The sequence below is a fragment of the Chiloscyllium plagiosum genome, chromosome 13 (assembly GCF_004010195.1).
Source record: "Chiloscyllium plagiosum isolate BGI_BamShark_2017 chromosome 13, ASM401019v2, whole genome shotgun sequence".
In the NCBI taxonomy this organism is placed as follows: Eukaryota; Metazoa; Chordata; class Chondrichthyes; order Orectolobiformes; family Hemiscylliidae; genus Chiloscyllium; species Chiloscyllium plagiosum.
The window spans coordinates 36,555,350-36,580,934 of record NC_057722.1 but is presented as its reverse complement, the minus strand read 5'-3'; the positions used below and the strand labels follow the sequence as shown (position 1 = coordinate 36,580,934).

At 39.4% G+C, this 25,585-nt stretch overlaps 1 protein-coding gene across 1 annotated transcript in view; it reads left to right on the top strand.

Annotated features, from left to right (window-relative positions):
• Positions 1 to 25,585, top strand: part of LOC122555930 (spermatogenesis-associated protein 16-like) — a 131,186-nt gene that overhangs the window by 68,604 nt on the left and 36,997 nt on the right. Inside the window, exon 8 of the mRNA XM_043702210.1 lies at positions 10,662 to 10,774. Within this exon, the coding sequence (XP_043558145.1) occupies positions 10,662 to 10,774 (113 nt within the window). The remainder of the gene's footprint in view (positions 1 to 10,661; positions 10,775 to 25,585) is intronic.

Genomic DNA, 25,585 nt, shown 5'->3' with positions numbered 1-25,585 from the left:
TACTATGTGTCTGACAGGCTAGCCATTTTCAATAGTTTCCGTTTAACTAAATTGTCAATTACACTTATCAACTTTAGACTTAAATAGAGCCATTCACACTCAATTGTTATAGGTTCCGATAGAGCAATTCACACTTGTCTAATAGTTACAGATTCCGATCGGTTTCTTTATTAATCCCGAGTTTCGATGGGGCAATTGATACTGGCTGGTATTTACAGGCTCCAAGATTTAATTAACATTATGCACATCCCTTACAAGCTCCAGCTAGGTAGTCATGCAGTCGCCTGCAGCAGCTCGCTTGGCTGTTGTTAACCATTTCAGGGCTAGAAGTGTCTCCCTCCCTAGCCCTACATTAAACACCCCAGTGAAATCTCCCCAACAATCTTATGATACTCTGATCACCATTGCTGCAGTGCTCCTTAACTTTCTCCACGATTTGGGAACTCTCGTCATCCCTCAAAGAAACTCCAAATGCTCAAGTTTGTGAAACCAGAATTACAAGTGTATCACTTGAACAGAATAACTAGCAAGGCAACTCATAATCACTTTATTAAATAATCTGCAATCCTTTGAGAAGGAGTATGCTCATCACAGTACAGTCTAACTGCAGTTACATTAGTCGACACCCTGTGCTGTTATTCCTAACTCCATTTCCTAACTTTATATTCTAAATAATACACAGAATCACTGCTTAGTTGATCTTATGTTAGTTTTACAGGAGTAGGCCAGTTGGCCGTTGATCCTGCTGCATCCTTCAATAAGATTAGGGTTGATCTGGAGTCACTCTCAATTCTACATCCTTGCATACTACCAATAATTTTCATCTCCTTGGGAATCAAGAATCGAAGTGTTGTAGGTCTCTTGCTGGTGTTGACCAAACCTTAGCATCTTCCTTGATTGCCTGCAGGAGCAGCAATTTAACCTAACATCTCTTAATATTTTTTGTGATTCAACCTAATTCTGTATCATTTGTAACTCAGTCTCTACCAATCCTCTATACCCTAAAATGATACACAGATGGTCCACCTTATTTAACAGAGTGACTAGAAATACGATAGCAATTTCAACAGTGCTGTGTGAAAATATTAAACCAGGAGGCCCAGGTTGAAGTCTAAACTGTTCCAGAGGTGTGTAGTAATGTACCTGAAGAGGTTTATTAAAAAAAAAGTTTTGAACAAATTCAACAGGAAATTGGGAAACAAAATATAGCAATAAAAGCAAAAACAGGGTGTACAGAGGACTAGGGAAATCAGAGTTAAAAATAATACAAAATTAGATTGAATCATAGAAAATACAAAGAAATATCAGATTAAATTGATGTCCCTACAGGCATTGAGGAAAATGCTAAGGCTTCATCAACAAGTCCCGCCCAATCCTCTGTATACATTTGTTTTGCTTTTAATGCTATATCTTGTTGCCCAACTTCCCATTGAATTTGTTCAAACCTTTTCCCACAGCACTATATAACCTGCCACAATATTTCTAGTCACTCTGTTCAGGTAGAAGCTATCCACCTTGAACAGAATTGGTCCACTTTCCCATGAATCTGAATATTTTCATCTTTAACTCTTGTCTCTAGCCATTGCCTTAAATTGCCATTTCCTCCTGTTTCTATTTTTGCTAACGTATGGCACTAGTAAAGTGCTGCTTTTTAACTTCCTGCACAGTTTCTTAAGCTAACTGCAGCACCTCAACTTTCTTCTCTATGTTGTTGATACCAAGTGGACCATGACTTCTAGCTCTGTAGCCTTTTAGTAACATCCCTCTCCCAAACACTTGGGAGACAGGATAAGAATCAAGATGATGGTAGCAGAACTGCCTACTCTTTCCTTGAGTATTGAATCCTCAGTTACTACTGCATTCCTTAACTTTGTTTTATTCTTCCAATGCCTTTTATACCTCTACTATGCTAGATTTAGGACTATACTTCTTCAAAGACCGCCATTCTTCCTTAGAATTCTTACTCCGTCTTTCTCATCCTACCCTTCTGAATGGCTGTTCACAAATTCCTAACTTTATCTGGGTAAAAGGGTGATCACCTCTTGGAACCCATAATTTTGAAAATATTCAGCATTCGTTATTGTCGGAAGTGAATCAAGCTATCCTTTAAACTTGGAAACCCTCAACTTGAGTCTGAGTAGCTCGAGGTACGTCCTGCACATATGGATCTCCAGAACATGTGAATGGCCTGAAGTGCTCAAATGGCACAGCAATTGCAGGCATTCTGTCACAGTGCCCCCTTTCTATTTGAAAACAACTTTCCAAAATGTTCCTTAGAAGTAGGGTGATTTTTAAAATAAAATTGATGTAAATTAAATCAAACTTATTTTAATGTATTAAATTAGGCTGATATTTTTCTATTTGCTCCTTGAAGTTATTTTGGCTGCTAGTGTTGCTCGAGACAGTGCTACAAACACCACAGGCCATACTTTCAGTTGTTTCTGACTCGGGCTATATTGCACTCATTTTGGGAAGGGTGAAAGCACAGATGTGCCATGCATGAATCCATACCATTCCAATTGACCAGATTGTAACTTCAACATGTAATCATAAGAAAGTCTACTATACACAGCTTACTATCTCCAGCTATTCAAGCAGTAGTGTCAGTGCAGCCTGAAGTTTTTGGTGGGGAAATAATGAATTTATGCACCATGATTCAGAAATCATGGGGTTTTTGGACACTCATTGCCACTGACTCCAAAGATCACTGTCAATCTGAATTTTGCACCTCCTTATTTTGCCAACGATCCACTGGAGATATTTATGGGATCTCCCTGATGGCAGCCCGTCATTGTATCAAGGAAATTCACCAGTGCCAATTTTGAGGGGGCTGGTGACTCTATTCAAACCTGAGCTACCTCAGACAGTCAGATAGAGAAGTTCATTAGCTTCAGCGATGTTGCTGGGTTCCCCAGGGACAAGGTGACTAGCAACTGCATATGCCTAGCCATGAAGTCTCTCACAGATTAGTAAATGAACTTAATCAATATAATATAAATATCAATATAAATTCCATCAATATACAGTTGTTTACTGCCAGCAAAAGTGCATCTTTCAGATGTGTGTTGAGTCCTCTGGGAACAGCCATAACGCCTATACACTCAGATAGACTCCAGTTCCAGAACTTCAGGGATGGATTTATAGGGGCCAGGGCTACCCATTGAAGACATTGATTACCATGCCAGCGAGCAACCCTATGTATCACAGCAGAGGAGTAATCCATTACCTCAGGGAGACCGCCCTGGCAACTGTCAAGCAGAACATGAATTGCTGAAGATGAGATTCATATGCCTAGATTGATCTAGTGAAGTCCTTCAGTAGTCTCCAGGCATAATCTTGAATAGTATGCTTTGTGCAACCTAGCACTACCGAGGAAGGAGATGTTGAATAATGATGTAATTGATTACTACTTCAAATTCGATGATGAGGATGTGGAGAAGACTGATTAACTGACAGTATATGATGAAAAATCCTCGCACTACAGGGGAAAGGTTTGAGAGACTTGGAAGGGACGTTATGACAATCTCATTCACCTTATTTGTGTGGTCCAATGGCCTTTACAATCAGTGAAATAAAGACTCATTTTTATCCTGTCACCTCCTACTGACCTGAGACAGACAAGGACATGGTGGACACTGCATCTCTTTTCACTTTGACATTCTTCCTGGAGCTCATGGTTTGACTAGCTCCTTCATCATGTGTGCATTTCATCTGGCAGCACTCTTAGATTTTACCTCACCTCCTTATTCAGTTGCAGCAATTGTTGATAACTGCAGAGGCAGGCAATTAGGGGGCTCACCATGGACTTGGTCGCCCATTGTCTTCTGACTGCCAGTGTTCTCAGCTGTTACAGCATCTGCCAGTTGCTAGGTTGCTTCTGTGACATACGTGGACAGCTTGTGACCCTGAATCTACTCACATGCACATATGCAATGAATGAGAGTACCTGTGCTGATGAAGGGTGCAGAGAATAATGTGACATTCCATTCTCCAGGCTTTTTCCTCTGCTAGAGTTAGTACATACAGGTCTGAGAGGTCCAAGTTGGTCTTGTCCTGTATTGCTCAGTGACCACTTCTCCTATAAACTGAAGGAGAAATACTGTTGTTTTCCCATGAAGATTAACACAACATTTATTTTAGTGGCAACCATTTGGTACACAAATGCTTCCTCCATATATCTTCTCAATAGGGACCTGTTGGGAGCCCACAAATACTTTTAGATGCAACGTCGCACCTGATGGGATTTGCTGCTGCGGCTGATCCACTTGCCAACAACTGGGTGGTCACTTTCTCTCACATAGCCACATGAAAGCTCAAAAAAAGTGTGAGAAACAGAGCTCACAATGTAATAAATTTCAGTCCGAGTCAAATTCTGAAGCAGCAAATTTTATTGAAATGTTCTTGCAAGTGACTTGTAAGTGACTTGTCTTGTTCCAGTGCTGACATGAGGGAAGTGTGCTGAGCTTGGCATATCTTGATGTTCTTTTCACCTTATCTGTTTGTCTGTAACATCTTCCATTATTTGCAGGCTTCCATTCCTGTATGCACATTTTAGCTAAAGAAAAGTAACTATGTATTTCTTCCACATAGTTTTAATTCCTGTGTTAGTTTATTTTATAAGCAATTATTAATTTGGCTGAAGCAATTATATACTGATGTGAATAAGCAATTATGGTTGCAGAAGTAACACTGCTTTACCTATATCCCACAAAAAGGAAAGCAGAATAGTGAACCCTTCTTGGTAGAGAGAAGGTGGTCATGTGGTATTGAATACATTTTCTCTGGCTCACCCTACTGCTGCTCACCTTTGCAATTTCTTACCAGGCGTGCTTGGTCAGCTTGTACTGTCTGCTTTCTGGACTTTTGGGGAACAGACCTCCTGCTTTTCCCTTTGCAGTTTAAGGGGAATATATGGTGAGGCATCACTAAACTGTGGAGCTGTCCGATCTGCCATTGTTGCAGCAGTTTCTGTTCAGTTCCTTCCAGTTCTTCTATTCAGTAGTTTGCAGGAGAGGTCTTCTGCCTAGTTGTCAGCAGGCGGGAGGGATCACCTATCCAATAGTCAACAGGATACATCTTCTGCTTAGTAATCTGCTGCTTTCTTAGTAGTAAGCAGTAGGGCTTTTCTACCTGGTAGTCAGCAGATACTGGCAGTGGGGTATTCTTCTGTCTGGTACACAGGACTGAGGGCAGGTTCTTCCATCCAGTAGTCAGCAGCGAGTGGGTGTTGTGCCAATTGTCAGCAAGGAGTGTCTTCTGCATAGTAGTCAGGCAGTTATTTAAAAGAGTACAGGAACGCATGCAGGGTTGGCATCCCTTTAATTATAGTGTCAGTGTCAGCTATTAAGTCAGTTGCTGCTGCCATTTTGTTTTATTCATTCATGAGATGAGGGTGTCACTGGCTGGGCCAGCATTTATTGCCCATAGGGCAGTTGAGAGTCAACTACATTGCTGTGGGTCTGAAGTCATATGTAGTCCAGACAAGGTAAGGATGGCAGTTTCCTTCCCTAAAGGACATTAGTGAACAAGATGGGGTTTTCAACAATGGATTCATGGTCATCATTAGATTCATAATTCCAGATATTTATTGAATTCAAATTTCACCATCTGCTGTGGCGGGGTTTGAACCCAGTCCCTAGAACATGACCTGGGTCTCTGGATTAACAGTCCAGCGATAATACCACTAGGCCATTGCCTCCTTTAATTGGTACCTCATTTCCTATTTCTCTACCTTTTAATTGAATAGCCCTAGGCTTCAATGAAGCTAATTTTCAATTAGACAAATGGACAGTGAAGAAGGTTACCTCAGATTACAACAGGATCTTGATCAGATGGGCCAATGGGCTGAGAAGTGACAGATGGAGTTTAATTTAGATAAATGTGAGGTGCTGCATTTTGGGACTTATACACTTAATGGTAAGGTCCTAGGGAGTGTTGCTGAACAAAGATGTTGTGAAACTTGAAAGGGTTCTGAAAAGATTTACAAGGATGTTGCCAGGATTGGAGGATTTGAGCTATAGGGAGAGGTTGAATAGGCTAGAGCTGTTTCCCCTGCAGCGTTGGAGGCTAAGGGGTGACCTTATAGAGGTTTATAAAATCATGACGGGCATGGATAGGATAAATAGACAAAGTCTTTTCCCTGGGTTGGGGGAGTCCAGAACAAGAGGGCATAGGTTTAAGGTGATAGGGGAAAGATATAAAAGAGACCTAAGGGGCAACTTTTTCACTCAGAGGGTGATACGTGTATGGAATGAGCTGCCAGAGGAAGTGGTGGAGGCTAGTACAATTGCAACATTTAAAAGGCATCTGGATGGATATATGAATTGGAAGGGTTTGGGGGTTTTGGGCCAGGTGCTGGCAAGTGGGACTAGATTGGGTTGGGATATCTGTTTGGCATGAATGAATCGTATCAAAGGGCCTGTTTCCATGCTGTACATCTCTCTGACTCTATGGCTCTATGACTACTTATTGTGATCATGTTCGGCTGACTGTGTGATAGTAACATAGAATCATAGTTCCCTTCTGGTATCGGTGTTGGTACTTATGGTTTTCATCCAAAATATAGCCCAGGATCCCTCACCTCCTTTAATCTTCACCATTAAAGCCTCCAGCACTAGATCTATGAACCTAGAAGCAGACTACCCATTGTTTCATTTGTCTATCTTTTATTTCCAGCCAATGTCAGTATAAGCAATCAGCAGCAGTTTCTTTCCAATAAGTACAAAGTTTAAGAGGGACAGGCCACGCTGCACCATGTACTGACAGTGCATGATTTAAAATTTCTGCTGAGTGCTCCCAAACAGGCAGCATTGCCCTCATTAGTCCAGTGCCACAAACATTTAAATGCAGAGGCGACTCAATAAATATCTAACTATAAGGCATCTGGTTATGAAAACTGGATGCTAACTTTTGTGTTCTCAGTTTGAGAGGTTCAATGCTTTCTTTTGATGATGGCATGAGAATCGCTTTCCTTCTCACCACGAATCTACTATTGTTACCAGATTGCTAGCTTTTAATCCATTTGTGACCCATTCTGACTGTGATTCACTGAACTCTGACTTCAAGCTGTATATCGAACTGCAGAATTGTTCAGAAGACAAATTATTTTCATTCAGGAGACAGAGAGAGAAAACTAGAAAAACAGCATGGACACACACTGATTGTAGACTTAAGTAGTAACTAGCAGTATATTGAACTTTGCATGTGATTTTACACGTGCCCATATAGTGTATGCTAAAATTATGGTATTAACTTAAATTCTGATTGTATTCAAAATATTTAAGGCATGGTATTGCTGAGGTTAGGTGGAGATATATTTAGTACAAATGTGAATTTTGGCAATGATCAGCTTTCACCTTTGGAAAACAACTGATTTGTGGTTGAATAATGTGTCACATTTGGACTGCTTGAAGGCCCTTAGTTTCCGGTTCTATGAATCCATTGATTGAGCAAGTTCAGTACTTGAATATCAATTATAACTTAGTGCAGACATTCTCCTGCATTCTAATTTCATTGCCTTCATAATGTTTGGATAATAAAAATCATTGGTAAGTAAGCCTGATGAATTGTTTTAAAATCTTTATAATTATTGGTTTTCAGGTTTATATTAAATATTCTTCTGACTGCAACAAGGCTAATCACACTGCAAGTAATTTTGTTATGTTATATTTCGACCAGTGCCTCGATCCTATAATATCAGAGCTTATTATATAATTGTGTGCCCTGAATTGTAACAATGGGGCCCTGTTGTGAACTGAACTGGATATTTTATCTTCCTGAATGTACTTTTTCAATCTTTCAATAGTAGATGAAAATGTAAGTTAAAAGAACAAAGCCAGATATGAATTAAACAGAAATTGCTGGAAAATCTCAGCATGTCTGGCAGCATCTGTGGTCAGAAATCAGAGTTAACGTTTCTGGTCTAGTGACCTTGATATGAATTAACAGTTTACAAATGTCTGGTTGCCCTGCTACAGGCAGGAAATTACTAATTTGAACAAATTGCAGAAAAGATTTAGAAGCGTATTACTGAGAATGGAGGGTTTGAGTTAGGAGAGGCTGGATAGGCTGGGACATTTTTCACTAAAGCATAGAAGGTTGAGGAGTGACCTTATAGAGGTGTACAAAATCATGAGAGGCATAGATAAGACAAACAGCATAGGTCTTTTCCCAAGGGTAGGAAATTTCAAAATTAGAGGGCATATTTTTAAGGTGAGAGGAGAAAGATTTAAAAGGGATCTGAGGGGCAACATTTTTACATAGAGGGTGGAATGAACTGCCAGCGGAAGTGATTGATGCAGGTACAGTTACAACATTTGGACATGTACATGAATAGGAAAGATTTAGAGGGATATGGGCCAAATGCAGACAAATGGGACTAGTTTTATTTGAAAATTTGATTCTCATGGACAAGTTGGACCGAAGGGTCTGTTTCTGTGCTGTATGACTGTCACTTTAAATTAACCTGCAGCGAAACAGTTGGAAACAAATCTTATATTCTTTTGTTAACTTTTGGTTCTCTCCTTGAAAAATAATAAATCATACACTTTGTCCCTTTTATGAGAAGACGTTCTGATTTTTCACACTGCAGAGCAATGTTAACCTAATCTGGCAAGCGGGCAAATGATGGAATTACATCAGCGAGATTTCTTACCTGTCCAGTCCCTCTCCATCTCATTTTACTCTCCTTTGATTTCAGTGGAAAGTATAATTATATCAAATATAAAATGGACAGTTAAGCCAATATCATTCAATTTCCACTTAATGGATTAGATTAAAATTGCCATCTGCCTTTTTCTTTAGGCAAATTTGAACTGCAAAAACAAGCTTTCTGATTCTTAGTTTCTACTGCAGTCATCTGTTTAAAAATTGACTGTCTGATTCAAGGCTTTATCCCTCTATGTTCCCAGTAAATGGAATGTTTGTTCACTGGCTGATTAACTGACCACTGATTTCCAAATAGATTTGTCAGGATACTGGATAATCATTCTGCCCTCTCTTTGGAAATGAACCTAAAGGAAACATTTTTGCCATTTCCAAAATGAGTACAGGTGATCCTGCCTTACCAAGCCTGGTATGAATTAACTTATCATTTGAGTTTAAAGTCGTCTCCAAATTGCAAACCTTAAGAAGTGGCTCATTTGGCTTTTATATGCATTTCTAGGGGCTGAGTGATTTTTTTAAAAACAATTCTGTAATTGCTGCCCTGTGATTTTCAAACTATGCAAATCCACCTTGTTTTAAAGAAGCTTAGTTGATTTCCAATTTTTCCCATAAAATAAAAAGGTCAGACAACTCGAAACATGGGAAGTGATTCTGAAAGATAAGATTTATATGCATTTGGAGCGATATGGAATTATTAAGTATAGTGAGCATGGTTTTGTGCAAGGGAATTCATGTCTCACAAACTTGATTGAGTTTTTTGAGGCTTTAGTAAAGCCTTTGAAAAGGTTCTGCATGGTAGTTTTCCTTCTGCATTAGTAAAGTTAGATCACATGGGATTCAGGGTGAGCTTGCCAATTGGATACAAAATTGGCTTAATGGCAGGAGACAGAGAGTGGTGGTGGAAGGTTGTTTTTCAGACTGGAGGCCTGTGACCAGTAGTGTTACACAGGGATTGGTGCTGGGTCCACTTTTGTCATTTGTATAAATGAGAATACAGAAAATATGGTTAGTAATTTTGCAGATGATACCAAGTTTGGTGGTAGAGTGGATATGAAAAGGTTATCTAAGATTACAAAGAGATCTTGATCAGTTGGGTCAGTGGGCTAAAGATTGACAGTTGGAGTTTAATTTGGACACATGTGAGGTATTGCATTTGGTAAAAATTGTAAACATTTGTTATACAATTAAAAGTAGAGCCTTGGGTAATGTTGTAGAACAGAAAGATCCGGGGTTCAGGTACATAATACTTTGAAGTCTGCATCGCATATCGATGGAGTGGTTAAGAAGGCATTTAGCAGACTTGCCTTCATTGCTCAGATCTTTGAGTTTGGAGTTGAGACATTACATTGAGGTTGTGTCCAGTCGTGGTCGCCCTATTATAGGAGGGATATTATTAAGCTGGAGAGGGTTCAGAAGAGATTTACTAGGATGTAACCGGGAATGTAGGGTTTGAGTTAAGGCGAGAGGCTGGATAAGCTGGGACTTTTTTCACTGGAACATAGCAGGTTGAGGGATGGCCTTATTCAGGTTTATAAAATCATGAGGGGTATAACTAAGGTGCATGGCAGGTGTCTTTTCCCTAGGGTGGGGTATTTTAAAACTCGGGGTTTATTTTTAAGTGTGCTAAATGAAAGGGGAAAGATTTTAAAAAGACATGAGGGGCATTGTTTTACACAGAGTGATTCGTGTGTGGAATGAACTTACAGAGTAAGTGGTGGATGTGGGTACAGTTACAATGTATAAAGTACATTTAGATAAGTCTGCAAATAAGAAGTGTTTGGAGGGATATGGACCAAGTACAGGCAGATGGGACTAGTTTAGTTTGGGATTATGTTCGGCATGGACTGGTTGGACCGAAGAGCCTGTTACCAATATGTTTGACTCTATGATAATTATCTTTTTTAATACACATACGCAATGTAATTTTATTTTACGTACTTTAAGGCCCTTTCCAAAATCAGATGGAAAAACTATATATGTTTCTTAATATTTTCTAGAATCTAGAACACCCTTTTGGTCACTTACTGTAAAAGAAGTTGAGAAGAACATGGATATCCTTGGGAGGAAAATTCTGCCAGTTTTAGATTTTACACTGTGCACTAAACTAGCTGTGGGTATTAAATTTATTAAATTGACTCGTGGACTCATGGAACAACTGAAAACTTTTATTGGTATTGAAGATTTACATCAGAAAGATGGATTTACAAAGGCAACTGATTATGGCAGTTTTTCTTCTTGTTAGTCTGCCTCCATTTATATCTTAAACTGAATTATCAAATTTCAAGTGCATAAAACATGCCCTACAACACACACCAGTTCTACAAATGCTCAATATGTTATATAATGCATATTTTCACAATGCAGACTTCCCACCTATTTAGAAGAAAACTATTAAATAATGAAATCTGTAATATTCACTGTTTTGTAGTATTTATATAATTGAGCAAACAACCAGGTGAATTATCCATTGTTTATAGAGTCAGTTGTAAGAATTAAAGAAGCATTAAAGTTAATTTCAAAATAAAATGCCACAAACTTCTTTGGGGCTTCCCTTACCCACTGCCATACCTTTAGCAGAAGCCCCACTTATGTATGTAAATGAGGATGAGGCCCAAGCTATAGCAGCGGAATAGAAAATCCCCAAGGGAAGTAATTCACAAAATGTCAATCATTGTAACATAATATATCTGTTAAGATTGGGACAGTTTCCACGATAAATTAGAATTTTTGCCTTCAATGTCTATATGTGTATGTTGTATATTTTTTTCTTAAATAGTGGTAACCCAGTTCTACAATATATTGCCCTAATTTTCTCTAATTTGACATGACTACTCTGACTCTTATCATCTGATGTACAGCAACAGAATATTTTGATCTGGGTGCAAATTATAGTATGTATAGTATCAGCCAATTCTGGTGCCTGCTTTGGTATTAACACAATTTATCTTCTATACAAAATAGTACGTAATCAACATGTTTTTAAAAAGCTTTGCATCAATCTTCCTTAGTTTTTACTTGCAGCACTGAGAATATCAACATGAATATAATGTAATACATTGCAAGAGGCAAATAAAAACTTTGTCCAAATTCAGCACAGTCTTTCAAATCAACATAGAGATTTATGAGGCATGAGCAATGATTAATATTGCATACAAGTTTGAGTTTGTCTAAAGTCAGAATTGGTAAGTACAGGGTAAGTACTCATTGATACAAAAACATATTACTGTGGAAATTGGAAATAGCCATTTATTTATTTATTCTTCCAACTTAGTGTGTTGCATTTGCAGTGTGCTTTGCATGAGGGAAACCAAACATAGATGGGATAACTACTTTGTGGAAAACCTCTACGCAGTCTGCAAGTGTGGCACATATTATTCATATTGTGGCTCATATTTAGTTCTCCACCCGTTTTTACTTTGAACTATTTCAGTAAAGGTCTGTTTTAGCTCACAAAATTACATCTTAGCTTTCAATTAGACATTTTACGTCCTTCCAAACTCAAAACTGAGCTCAACAATTTCAGATCACAACCACTGCTGTATTTTTTTCTGACAGAGCTGTTCACTTTTACACCTGTCTAGATATACCATTTGTTTCTTTATGTGCACCATTACCATCCCCTTTTGCTTTGTACTAGCATCCCATTCATCATTTGATTACAATCACTTGTATCCTATCACAGATCCTTCCTCCTCCTTCCCTCTTTGATTACCTTTGACTACAGAAGTAATGATGATTTTCTGAAGTGGTATAGAGGCTCAGTAAGTTTTAGAGTATTGTGCACAGTTTTGGTCTCCTCCCGCAGAGTATTCTTGCCATAGAATAAGTGCAACAGTGGCTTAGCAGATTCTTTCCTGGGATTCCCTTATGAGGAGAAATTGAGGAAACTGGATCTGTATTCTCCAGAGTTTTGAAGAAAAAGAGGTGGTCTCATTCAACATAACATTCATAAAAGGCGTGACGAGGTGGTTGTAGACAGGATGTTTCTCTGAGCTAATAATTCTTGAACCAGGAGATATCTTTAAGGATTACAGGCAGGCCATTTAGGGCTGAGATGAGAAGGAATTTCTTTACTCAGAGGGTGGTGAATCTTTGGAATTCCCAACCTCAGAGAGCTGTAGAAACTCAAGTGTAGTTCATCAGGTTCAGGACAGAAATTGATAATTGTCTTGGAGACTAAGCATTAAAGGATTTGGAAATAGTTTATGAGAATGGCATTGAGGAGATGATCGGCCATGACTAGAACGCTGAGGCAGGTTCAATGGGCTGATTGGTCCTCTTCTGTCCCTATGTTCAATCAGTCTACAATCTTATATTAAACAGACAATTGATACAGCTAATATATTCATCACTTTCCTGTAGATATCCAAAAGGACCAGGACGGGGCTCTGTATTTTACAGATTTCAGGAATAACCAAAATCTAGGATATCATCAATTGTACTCACATCACCTATCAGGCTCTTTCAAGCAACATAGTTGGCTTTCTTCAGGAATCACACAACTACTATTCAACTTGTTTGTAACGAACAATAACACATTATGCAGATCTTGTCTACAATGATAGTGTCTCTACCTCTTAGCCAGGAGGCTTGGGTTCAGTTCCCCCCCTGCTCCAGACATGTATAATAACATCTCTAAACAGGTTGATTAAAAAATATCTATGCAGGTCTGTGTTGATTTTTATCAATAGTTGCATAATGTTTTTAAGTTATACGAAGCTTCTGTCCCTGCTGTTTGAGAGATGACAGAATATAGATGATGACTATGCTGCAGCCAATGCTTTTGGGTGATTGCTGAGTAATCAGATGAATAATCCAAGAGTCCTTGCTAATAGTAGCATCCATCCCACGTCTTCCACCAATGATTGTTTGTGTCTGCCTGAATACTCACATTCCTGTTTTTCTTACCTAACATTGAAAGATTACCACCTACTGCAGGAAAGCTCTGTACAAAAACATTGCAAGCACCATTATACTTTTAGTAGCTTACAAAAAGATGTAAAAAGTTTTTCCAATCTGGTACAAAACTTCAGTTTTTGTCTGAAATGCTCGTTTACCAATTCTAGTTTTGAATCTAGTCATGAATTGTTCCATAGTGTTTGTAAAAGGCAGAAAATTAATATGCTGTGGCTCAAAGAAAGACTAATGATAGTGAAGTTGAGAGGCTCAGCCTGAGCATTCTCCAAAGTCTAACAAACGTTTGGGACCTTGTGCAACTCCACGTGCCCCTAGTAATTTTTTCTAAAAGTTCGGTATTGTTTACTTGTTTTGTCCACTAACAATTACATCCTCTCTTTAAACTACTTCAGGCCCTTGAAAATCTGCAGCCTAACTTGTGACCTCTTAATCAGTGAGCTGCTTATATGGAAAATGCATTTTGACCTGGCAGATCACCTATGGCTTGAAAATGAAAGGTAACCTGAAAACTGGGATGAATCCAGAATGACACCTTGCGATGACGATTGCTTTCACCCTGCTCACACCCAGCTGATTTAGATAGGAACACAGGGAACAGGAAAAGGCCATTCATCCCTTCAAGTCTGATCTATCATTCAATTAAATCATGACTGATCTGTATTTCAACTCCACTTACCTACCTATACTATGTATCCTCTTGCATCCTTAATTATCGAACTTGAAATTAAAAATTTTGATTGGCCCTACACCATAGCCTTTTGGGTAGTCAGTTCTAGATTTCCAATATCCTATGTCTGAAAAGATATTCCTGATTTCAGTCTAGAATGACTTAGCTCTGTTTTGAAGACAGTGTCCCATTGTTCTGTATTCCTCAACTAGATTAAGTACTTCTCTACACCAGGCAAATTGCATCCCTCAATCATTTTAAATTTAATAGTAGCTTGGTAGTACAGAACTTGAATACTGTTGAAAAAACACTTTTTTTTCAAAGCTTTTCACCTTGCAATCAGTTGGACAATTTGCAACAATACCAAAGCAAGAAGAGAACCAACATTTATACTGCATAAGAAGAGAATGCTGATTGGTTGCCAAGTGGACTCTGATTTGTAGAGATGTTACCATGGAAAATGTATCAATTAATGCTGACAGTCAATTAACTACCCAGGCTTAGTTTAAGTTTTAACCTAGGCAGATTAACTCTGATCAGCCAGGGCGTTGTCCTGAGAAATGAACTTGTGAATGGCTATCACTTATTTGATGAACTTTAAAAAATGGTAATGTGTGTATAGTTTTAGAAATAGGGAAGCTAGATATTTCACAATGCTACTATGCAGTCTGTTCACCACTTATAGGATGCTGCCATCAAGCCAAAAATAAATTCTGCCTATTAACCAAAATGAGTAATGTGGTTTCTGAATTTCAGGGCCAGTGTGATGTCAAGTATGTAGGCTGCATATTACATTGACTGGCAGATCGTATCAAACAGCATATCCCTTTGGCTGTTCAAAACAATTAAGGTACTGACTGCACCCAACCAGCCCACACTTGCAAAACTAACAAGACAATAATCAATACTATGTGTGACTCTACAATTAGCCATCATTTCCTGGGTAATTGTAAGTGTGTGAAGAATTATGCTTCTAACCAATTTAGGATTGTCAATTAGGCTTGCAGCGTGGTGTACCTACTACACATTTTAGTACACAGCGCCCTATTCTTTGCAGGCAGAAAGAACACGTACCTCCACTGTACCTGTTTCAACTCAACAAAATAGGAGATAACCATTCATTGGTTCATTTCCCAGGGGAAAGGCCTGACCAATTTAAAACTAAAACGTAAACAGAGCTTAGCAGTTCACTGCCAATCAGCATTAACTGGTGTATTCGATAATATCTGTAAAACGCTGAAATATCTGTATTAATCCTCAATCTCCAGCTAAACCCAGGTCCATTTGTGCAGTTTCAGTACTCTTTGATCCTCTTACACTAACTTACTTAGTAACTCTTTTCTTAATTACTCATTTTATGAAAACTATCTGAATCTTATCAGATCCACATTAGATCCAAAAGTATATTGAAGTGTTCCTATGTAGATATGAATAAATCAGGATTACCCATTTTCTTTCAACATCATATGAGGGTGTAACTGTGGATGCACTTATTTGACCTGGTCCCTAAAATCCAAATCACAAATACCCTTATTTAAGTTGCAACCTTTCAGCTTGTTTCTGTGAATAAAAGTCACAAAGTCATAAGCTCAAACTTCCCCTCAAGTATCTGAGCATACAATATAAGTTGATCCTAGAATGTATTGCCAAAAGAGAGTTTGGCAGAGTCCTCACTTACCACCCTCCTTACCACCAAACCTGTCTGGGGACAATATTAACTCAGCCCAAGGAAGCACTTCATTTTGAATTAGTTAATTGTTTTCAAAGTGCTTTGAAAGACCTGAGACGACATTTTAATAAAGTTTTCTCTCTAAATGAGCTTTTCTTCAGACACATTTGAATTTTCTGTACATTCTCATTTTCTGATTTGCTTTGAGGTCACTGAGATAACTCAAGGAAAGCTGATATCCCATTACCAAATCACCCCATATTTATATTTGCATAGTATGTGATGCTGACCTGCCAAATCAGAGCCGGCTCCTAAAGTGAACAGAACCCCTAACACTCCTGTTTATATCTGTCAGCCAGGACTCTCTAATTAGACCAGGGTGTTATCAGCCCAAATCAGGGAACTCATTCTATGAGGTCCATCTGGCTGACCTTGTTCCAATCAGAGCATGCCTCCCCCTCGAAGTCCTGGGAAGTAGGCCAACTCTTTTCCTCTCGTTTCCCTGAGGTGTTTTTGTACAAGTCCATTTCCTCCACCTCTAACTTGGATACTGGCAATATGTACTGAATTGTAGACCGCTTCTTGCACGTCAAGCATCTAGGCTGAAATTATTCATTTTCAGGTGGTAGCGGCATCAAAGTTGCAATATCTGCTGTGTCCATCTTGTCCTTAAAGGTTTCTTCGAAGTTAGGTGGAGGGGGAGAACTCACAGCTGAAAATGTGTTGCTGGAAAAGCGCAGCAGGTCAGGCAGCATCCAGGGAACAGGAGAATCGACGTTTCGGACATAAGCCCTTCTTCAGGAATGAACTCCTTGCCAGATGTTCTGAGGAGCCGGGTATGTTTTGCTCCTGTGTTGTTTGTGCAGTTGCAGCTTTCATGTCATCTGGATGCTTGTTCAGTATAGCCTCTCATACCCAAACTTTGTACAACATACGACCTGACATCGTATCAGTCATGCTCCTTACACGTGCAGGGCCATTCCCGTAGTTTCAACACCAAACTCCGAATCCTGAAGTAAATTACCTCTCTCACTTAGAGGTGTTTTGTGTCTGGCATTGGCATACCTGCTGCTTCTACCACCCCCCCCCCCCCCCCCCCAGGGTCCGGGAGGTTTAACTTTAACCTGGTATGGAGCCTTTTCCCCATTAGCAATTCTGCTGGAGCTGTCCATAGTTGCTTGAAGGATGGATCTAATCAAACAGGATCTGGGACAGTTTTGTATTGAGTGAAGCTGTAGGCTGTTTCTTTAAGCCTGCCTTCAAAGCTTTGACTGCTCTTCTTGCCAGACCATTGGACAATGGATGATATTAAGCTGTTCTTATATGCCAAATGTCATTTGAGTTTAGGAAATACGAGAATTCGCTACTGATAAATGATAGCACATTGTCTGTGACCATATGGTCTGGGAGTCCATATATTGGAAAAGATGCTCGCAGCTTTTCAATCGTTGTCCCTGTCTTTGCCGAATGAACTGTATGCATATCCAAACATTTTAAAGAAGCATCCACAATGACTAAGAACATAGAGCCTATGAAAGGACTCGCATAGTTGAAGTGTAACTGAGTCCACGGTTTACCTGGCCAGTCCCATGAACGTTGGGGAGTTGCTGGCATTAATGTTTGTCCTTGTTGACACTCTGGGCACTGCCCCACCAATGCAGCTATGTCGACATCCAATTCTGGCCATCATTCTCACCAACATCTTTATTTTGGAATCCTCTGGATGACCTTGGAGTTCAGCCAGTATCTGGCAGTGACTTTTTCTTGGAAAAATCATTCTTGCTCATAATAATATGGCGATCTCGTCTTGCCAGGTCCAGAAATGTTTCTGGTTGTAATGGCCCTTTTGTTTCCCCCATCACCACCAGCTGTTTTAATTTTGACAGATGGGATCTTTTTATGTTCACAGTCTGAACAGAATATTTAAAACCAGAATACACACTTCTAGTGACAGCACCACTGGTGGTGAATCCGCCAGTAGGAGGCGGCTCAAGGCATCCACTTTTGCTAATTGTCCTCCCGGACAGTGTTCCAACTTCTAATCATATGCACTCAGCATTTGAACCACTGAATTTGATCTGAAGCGATGGGTGTTCCTCTCCATTGGGCCACCAGTGAGGCAACACTACCCCAATATCGTACAGGGAGGTATCACATGTCAGCACCATATCTTGCTTGGGATCAAAGTATTAAAGGAAGATAGCTGCTTCTTCACTTTCCTAAAGGCTACATCTTGGCTACAAAACCATTTCTAAAGCTGACCCTTTCAAGAGGAGATATAAGGGTGACAGAATGGAGGGCAGGTTACCTATAAATTTTCCATAATAATAATCTAAAGAAAGATCTAAGCTCCAGTACAGATGTGGGAGCTGGGACACTTTCCAATGGGTGTAACCTGGTCTTGTCAACTATGTAGATCGAGTAGCTCTCTTGGGATTCCTGGAACATCCATATTTCCCTTCTAAGGCATACATCTGTCTGGAAGAAACATTTCAGCAGTATGTCCAAGTCCTCTAAATGCTCTTTTTTGGTGTTCACAGTTATTAGCACATCCTCCAGATAAATGGTGACCTGCAGTAGACTTCGTAAAATGTTCTTCATCATCCGCTGGAAAATGGCACAGGCTGAAGATACACCAAAAGGCAGTCTCGTGTGTTGATACAAACCCTTATGGGTATTAATTGTAGCATTCCTCTGGGAATCCTTATCAGTTGCAATTGTGGGTATGCATATCTCATGTCTAGCTTTGTGAAGAACAGCTTCCACCCACTCCTGCCAGCTTTGCGTATGAATGCTCAATGCAAGGAACTGGGTATTCGTCCAGCTGCGAGGAGCGATTTACCGTTTGTTTAAAATCCTCAGGAAGGACAACCGACCTGTTGGACTTCACAATTAATACAACTGGTGCAGCCCTTTTCTGCAAACTGGACTGGTTTGATGAGCTCAGCCAGTAGGTACTTTATCATGCTCACATCACTAATCCCATCCTCATCACCACTGAAATAAGTCCACAAAGGCCAGTATCCTGTCACCAAGTCACCCTTTATTCTTACATGCATAGTGGATGACACTGACCTTGCTTTGCTCAGAGCTGGCTCCTAGAGTGAATAGAGCCCCTGACACTACTGTTTATGTCTGTCATCCAGGACTCCCTGATTGAAGCAGGTTGACAGTAAGTTTGCAGATGATGCAAAATTAGGAGGTATCTTTGATAGTAAGGAAGATTATCCAAAATTACAGAGGGATCTTAATCAGATGGAAAACTGGGCTAAGGATTGGCAAATGCAATTCAGTACAGATAAATGTGAGGTGTTGCACTTTGTAAAGTCAAACCGATGTAGGACTTATACAATAAATGGTAAGGTCCTGAGGACTGTGGTGGAACAGAGGGACCTAGGAGTACAAGTACATAGTTCTTTGAAAGTGGCATCAAAAGTAGATTTAACCTGCTGGCTTTCTTCGGGCGAGGCATTGAGTATAGGAGTTGAGACATTATGTTACAGTTGGATAAGTCATAGGTGAGGCTGCAGTTGGGGTATTGTTTACAATTTTGGTCACCCTTTTGTAGAAAAGACATAATTAAACTGGAAAGTGGGCAAAGAAAATTTACACGGATATTGCCAGGACTTGCAGACCTGAGTTATAGGACTTTATTCCTTGGAACTTAGAAGAGTGAGGGGTGACTTTATTGAAGTGTATAAAATCATGAGAGGCATAGATAGGATGAATGTATATAATTTATTTTTCCCCAGGGTTGGACGTTGAAAACTAGAGGGCGTAGGTTTAAGGTGAGAGAGGAAAGATTTAAGAAGGACCTGAGGGACAACTTCTTCACGCAGAGCGTGATGCACATATAGAATTGGCTGCCAGAGAATAATTTGAGGCAGATACAGTAGCAACATTTTTTAAAAATTTCGGTAGGTATGTGGATGGGAAAGGTTTAGAGGGATATGGAACAAATGTGGGCAGTTGGAACTAACTGAGTGGGTACCACATTCAGAATGGGCCAGGTTGGGCTGAAGGGTCTGTTTCCATGCTGTATTACTCCATGACTCTATAACACCCCCAATCAGAGAACTTATTCTTTTGGGTTCACCTGACTGGCCTCATTCCAAGCATTACAGTCACCTTACAGATACTATCCAATCAATGGAAATGAAAATAAGGCCAAAAATTATAAATTTCTGTAACAACCTGCTCATCCATAGCACTCATTTAGTGGATTGGTAATATGTACAAAACCTGACCTATAATTCCTTCATTTTGCCTGACTTTTGTCACAAGTTACAATTTAACAAGGTATTCCCACCTCATGCAATTTCATGGCACATATATATGCATCTAAAATATTATTGCCTACATTCAAAGATTATAAATGATTATAAAAGCAAAAAGTTACAGATTATATTACTTTCACCATTACTCAGTGAGTAAACCTAGGCACAACAGTTAAAGGAAGTTCTCACATTTTATTCCTGCCCATGCATCACCCATAGATTGGGTTCTGTATATTGCATTCACCATTGAAAGGAAGGTATGCTTCCAACTTCTGTTCGACTTTTAGTTAATGTTGTATGGAAGTGAATAATTTTCAGTTTAAGTGAGACAATGACACAGTGGCGTTGCAATTTGACAAGTAATCCAGCGGCCCAGGCTAATGGCCTGGGGACAGGGTTTAACTCCCAAAGGGCAGGTGATTTGAATTTAATTACTTGAATTCATTACTTCCTATCTGCTCCAGAGGTATGTCATAACAGTTTGCTTTTTCCAAAATATCTAATTCTCAAATATAAAGCTACTCTCAGTAATTTAATCATGAAACTTATCATCTATTGTTAATCTAGTTCAATAACATCATTCAGGGAAGGAAACCTTACCTGGCCTGTATACATGTAGTTGACTCTTAACCACTTTTGAAATGGCCTAACAAGCCACTCAGTTCAATGGCAATTAAGGATGGATAACAAATGCTGGCCTTGTCTGTGGCATCCACATCCCATGAAAGAAAGAAAGATCACAGATCTCTGAGGAACTTCTGAGTAATATGAAGTGTTGGAATTGTGACGAGAAGGAAGCATTAAAGTTAACAGTGATAGGTAGCTAATGCTAGAAAGATTGAAATACTATCATGAAGTGAGCTGTACAAATGCCTAAAATTACATGCACTCATGAGATATTTTAAAGGGAAAAGCTAGAGTGTGCCACTTGCATTTAAAATTTGTGGAGAAATTAACACAAATTAGATATTGTCTTAATATTTTGAATACCTGAGGCAGAAATAAACTCCAAGATATTTATTTACAATGTAACTTTTGGACACCACTCAAATAATTCAAATTGCAGTAATCTGAGATAACTAGTTTTTATTGAAAATTCAGATTGGTAATGTAATGTAGCTGGTATAATGTTATTGCAGTAGACCTTGTAAATGTGCTCTTAACCAAATGTTGGTAAAATTCTTGAGATTGATTCAACTGTGTAAAATGATAGGAAGAATTGGAAATTGGTTTTGAATGAAGTTTTTATTTGTCTGTTGGCCTCTTTGATGCTTTATTCCTTTTATTATTTTAAAATGTTACAATTAATTGCAAAAGGAGTTGAAACTTTATACCCATGGCATTGATATTTTGTTCTGTTTTAATTATCTTAAAATGTTATAAAATTAACCAAGTGAACCATTCTAGGGGTATTATGAAAAATTTAATTACTTTAGAGGAACAGTAAATCAGTTGATTTCTAATATTTTCAATCAGTGCTGCCTTTTGTTAATTATGCCAATAGTTTCATAAATAAAATGACTTTGTTTTGTCACAGCTATCCCAGTACATTGACTTCAGTTTAGTACATGAAATTACAGAGGATCTGTGGTGTAGAAACAGGCCATTTCACCCAACCAGTCAATGCTGGTATTTATCTTTCACTCAACCCTCTTTCCAATCTTTCCTCATCTGAATCTATCATCATAACCTTTTATTCTGTTCTCTCATGTGCTTGTCCAAACTTCCCTAAAGTGCAAGTGTTCACTTTAATCACTTATCATAGCAAGTTCCATGTTCTCACTACACTTTGAATAAAGCAATTTATTTTGGATACCTTAGTTACTAACTTTTATCAATAGCCTCAGATTACACTCATCCAGTGTAAGAGCAAACATTCTGTCTGTAACCACTCTATCAACAACTTTTTATCATCTTTAATATCTAATGCGTCACCCCTAAGCCTTTGTTCAAGTGATGAGACCAAGCATGTCAATCTTTTCCTGATTTGTGAATCCACCCAATTGTGCTGTCATCCTCATAAATCTCTATGCACCCTCTCCAGTGTCTCTCTGTCCTTCTTATAAAATGAGAAAACTCGCATTCAGTATTCATTTATAGTCCAAGGTTCGATACAAGTTGAGTTCCGTACTTTTCAATTCCATTTCACTAGCAATAAAGCCTTATGCTTGGTTTGCTATTTCTGAGGCCTTGTTAACTTGTGGCACAATTTTTAGTGATTAGGGTATTTATGCTTGTACTTGAAGATCCTTTTCTTTTTTCCTCTACTATTCATCCTCGACTTGTACTTTCAAAGTTAATGAGTTTATTTATAATAAATCTCTATTCTTTCTATCAAAATCATGTACTATCTCCTATTTATCTTTGTTGAACATCCACTTGCCAATTATTTGCTGATTCTTTGTTTTTTTACTGTCCTTCTGTAATTTGCTGTAGTTTTATTCAGTTTTGACTGTCCCAAACCTCCCATACATACCCAATAACACCTCTCCCCTCCCTGCGCACAAAACACAGAAATTAGCAGGTCTTTGTTTGTATTTCAAGTCAAAATTGAGTGCAAATTGTATACAGCAATGGTCCCTGTACTGTTACTTGTGGATTGTTGTTATTGGTTATTACACACCCAGTTCAAATCCTAACTAATCTTGATAAGGAGGTATAGACTTTGTGGTAATTTCACTGATCTAGTAATCCAGAAACTCTGGCTAATATTCTGAGGATAGAGATTCGAATCCCAACATGGCAGATGGTGGGAAAAATTGATGAGGTGTCCTGAGTGACTAAGTAGTCAATGTTGAGGCGATGCATATTCATAGTGGATGACAGTGTGAAGGAAGATGTTGCATGTAGTAGTGAGAGTGATAGAGCATGAGACGAGGTGGAAGATGTGGCATTTAGCCTGGCAGAGCAGAGGAGCATTGATCATCTTCCTATAAGGCTTGACTTTCCTTCAGAGTGTTTGGTTTGCAGCGACTGGACCAGACCAGCATAGTCTGACATCATGGTCTTCTCTGGCAGTCACTGAGTGGCACTATAAAAAAGAGCATTGGTAAGAGCATTCAGGCAAAAGCCAGTACTACTGCAGCTTTGTCTGTTGAAGTTGAAGTCACTGTTGTACTTTGTGATGTGGGCTGATTTCAAGACACTTAGAGTCATAGAGTCTAGAGATGTACAGCACGGAAACAGACCCTTCGGTCCAACTTGTCAATCCCGACCAGATATCCCAACCCAATCTAGTCCCACATGCCAGCACCCAGCCCATATCCCTCCAATCCCTTCCTATTCATATACCCATCCAGATGTATTTTAAATATTGCAATTGTACTAGCCTCCACCACTTCTTCTGGCAACTCATTCCATTCACGTACCACCTGTGCATGAAAAAGTTGCCCCTTAGGTCTCTTTTATATCTTTCCCTTCTCACCCTAAACCTATGCCCTCGAGAGAAGAGACTTTCTCTATTTATCCTATCCATGCCCCTCATGATTTTACAAACATCTATAAGGTCACCCCTCAGCCTCCGACGCCTCAGGGAAAACAGCATCTCCCTATAGTTCAAATCCTCCAACCCTGGCAACATCCTTGTAAATCTTTTCTGAACCCTTTCAAGTTTCACAACATCCTTCTGATAGGAAGGAGACCAGAATTGCATGTATTATTCCAAAAGTGGCCTAACCAATGTCCTGTATACTGTAGACGCAACATGACCCCCCCCCCCAACTCCTGTACTCCGTACTCTGACCAATAAAGGAAAGCATAACAATGCCTTTTTCACTATCATAGAGTCTTCTAGTAATAGTTTTCAGATTACTTAAGTCTTTGTTACTTATATCAAGAAACTCACTACAACTTTGTTTGCCAACAGAGAGCCCATATTTTTACCAGGTGTCTGGATGCATAAACATTTAAAGTCACATTAAAGACATTTCCATCAGGACACCATGTAAAAGCCCTGGCACAAGTATAATTGGCAATGAGATTCATTCAGTTTCCTTTCAATAACTTTGAAAATGATCTGAACTATCTATCGTCACAATATAAAAATTAATGAAATTTATTGGGTCTTCAGTTTTATATTTGAGTGCAGAGAGTTTAAAATCAAAGGGCTAAATTGCTTTCTGGCTATGTGTCAGTATAATCTGGTTTCATGAAGTGATTTTCTCAGCATCTTATTAAACTCGCCTCATTTTATTACCTACCGTGCTCCAATGATGCCTCTCTTGCCCAATTTTAGCCCCATCCTTCCACCTGCCATTCCCAGAAGACTTTATCACTCACCAGATTGCCACCAAAAGATTAGAGCCTGACACCCAGTCCATCTTTAAAAAGCTGCTGTACACCCAGACAACCGTTGACTTACCAGAGCTATTCTGCTTATTGAAGGATAGGCTTTCCAATAATGCTTGACAATGGAGAATGGCACTGTAATTCTTTGACCGGGATGTGGAGTTGCCTAAATGAGGGCAGTCACTTCCCAAGAGGACAGGAGAGGAGGCCACACCACCAGACCCAAGCAGGTTCAAGGTTGTCGCTGGGGTGCATGCTGTATCTGTAGTTTGAGGAATGGCAAGCAGTCCTGCAAGAAGTCAGCGACATTCTCCGGTTTGCTAGTGTAAGTGCTGCACTCTGCTCTGTGCTACCTCACGCTCACTCTATTTCTGTCATCACACTCACCTCCCACCAAGGCTGTAGCACACTCATAATTGCATGTAACTCGCTTGCTCCCATTCTCTCCCAAACACCACACCACAAATCCTCCATGGTCTCAATACCACCTACTCACTCGTCCAGTCCATCTCACCACCTTCATTCCCTCCAACCAGTACTATCCACTGAGCCAACCCCATTTCACCTCACTTAATGTCTCCCATTATAGGAACAAATAGCCCATATCACGGCAGAAAGAGCCATGATTGGTGGAAGGGTGCTCAGCAACAGTCTCAACACTCACAATGCACAAAGAATCCTGTTCCTTGTAGAAGACCAGAACTACTTTTGTTGTGATGCTGAGACATACATATCTCACTAACCAAATAACCAATTTGTCCACTACAGTTCTCATATTAATCCAGCTGCAAGTGTCATTTGTTGCACACCATTTCGAATTTTTGGCCTAGATGTCTTCTCTCCATTGTTTATTGCAGGTATCAGCTGAATGGCCACAGAAAACTCAAAAAGGGATCATGCTGTAAGGTTGAGTGAAATAGGAGTTGATGGGAATGGTGAGGGCAGTAACAAATTAAAAATACTATACATGAATGCACAAAACATTAGAAATAAGATGGATGAGCTTGAAGCTCTTTTGGAAATTGGTAGATACGATATTGTGGGGATAACTGAGACGTGGCTTCAAGTGGACAGGGCCTGGGAAATGAATATTCAAGGCTACAC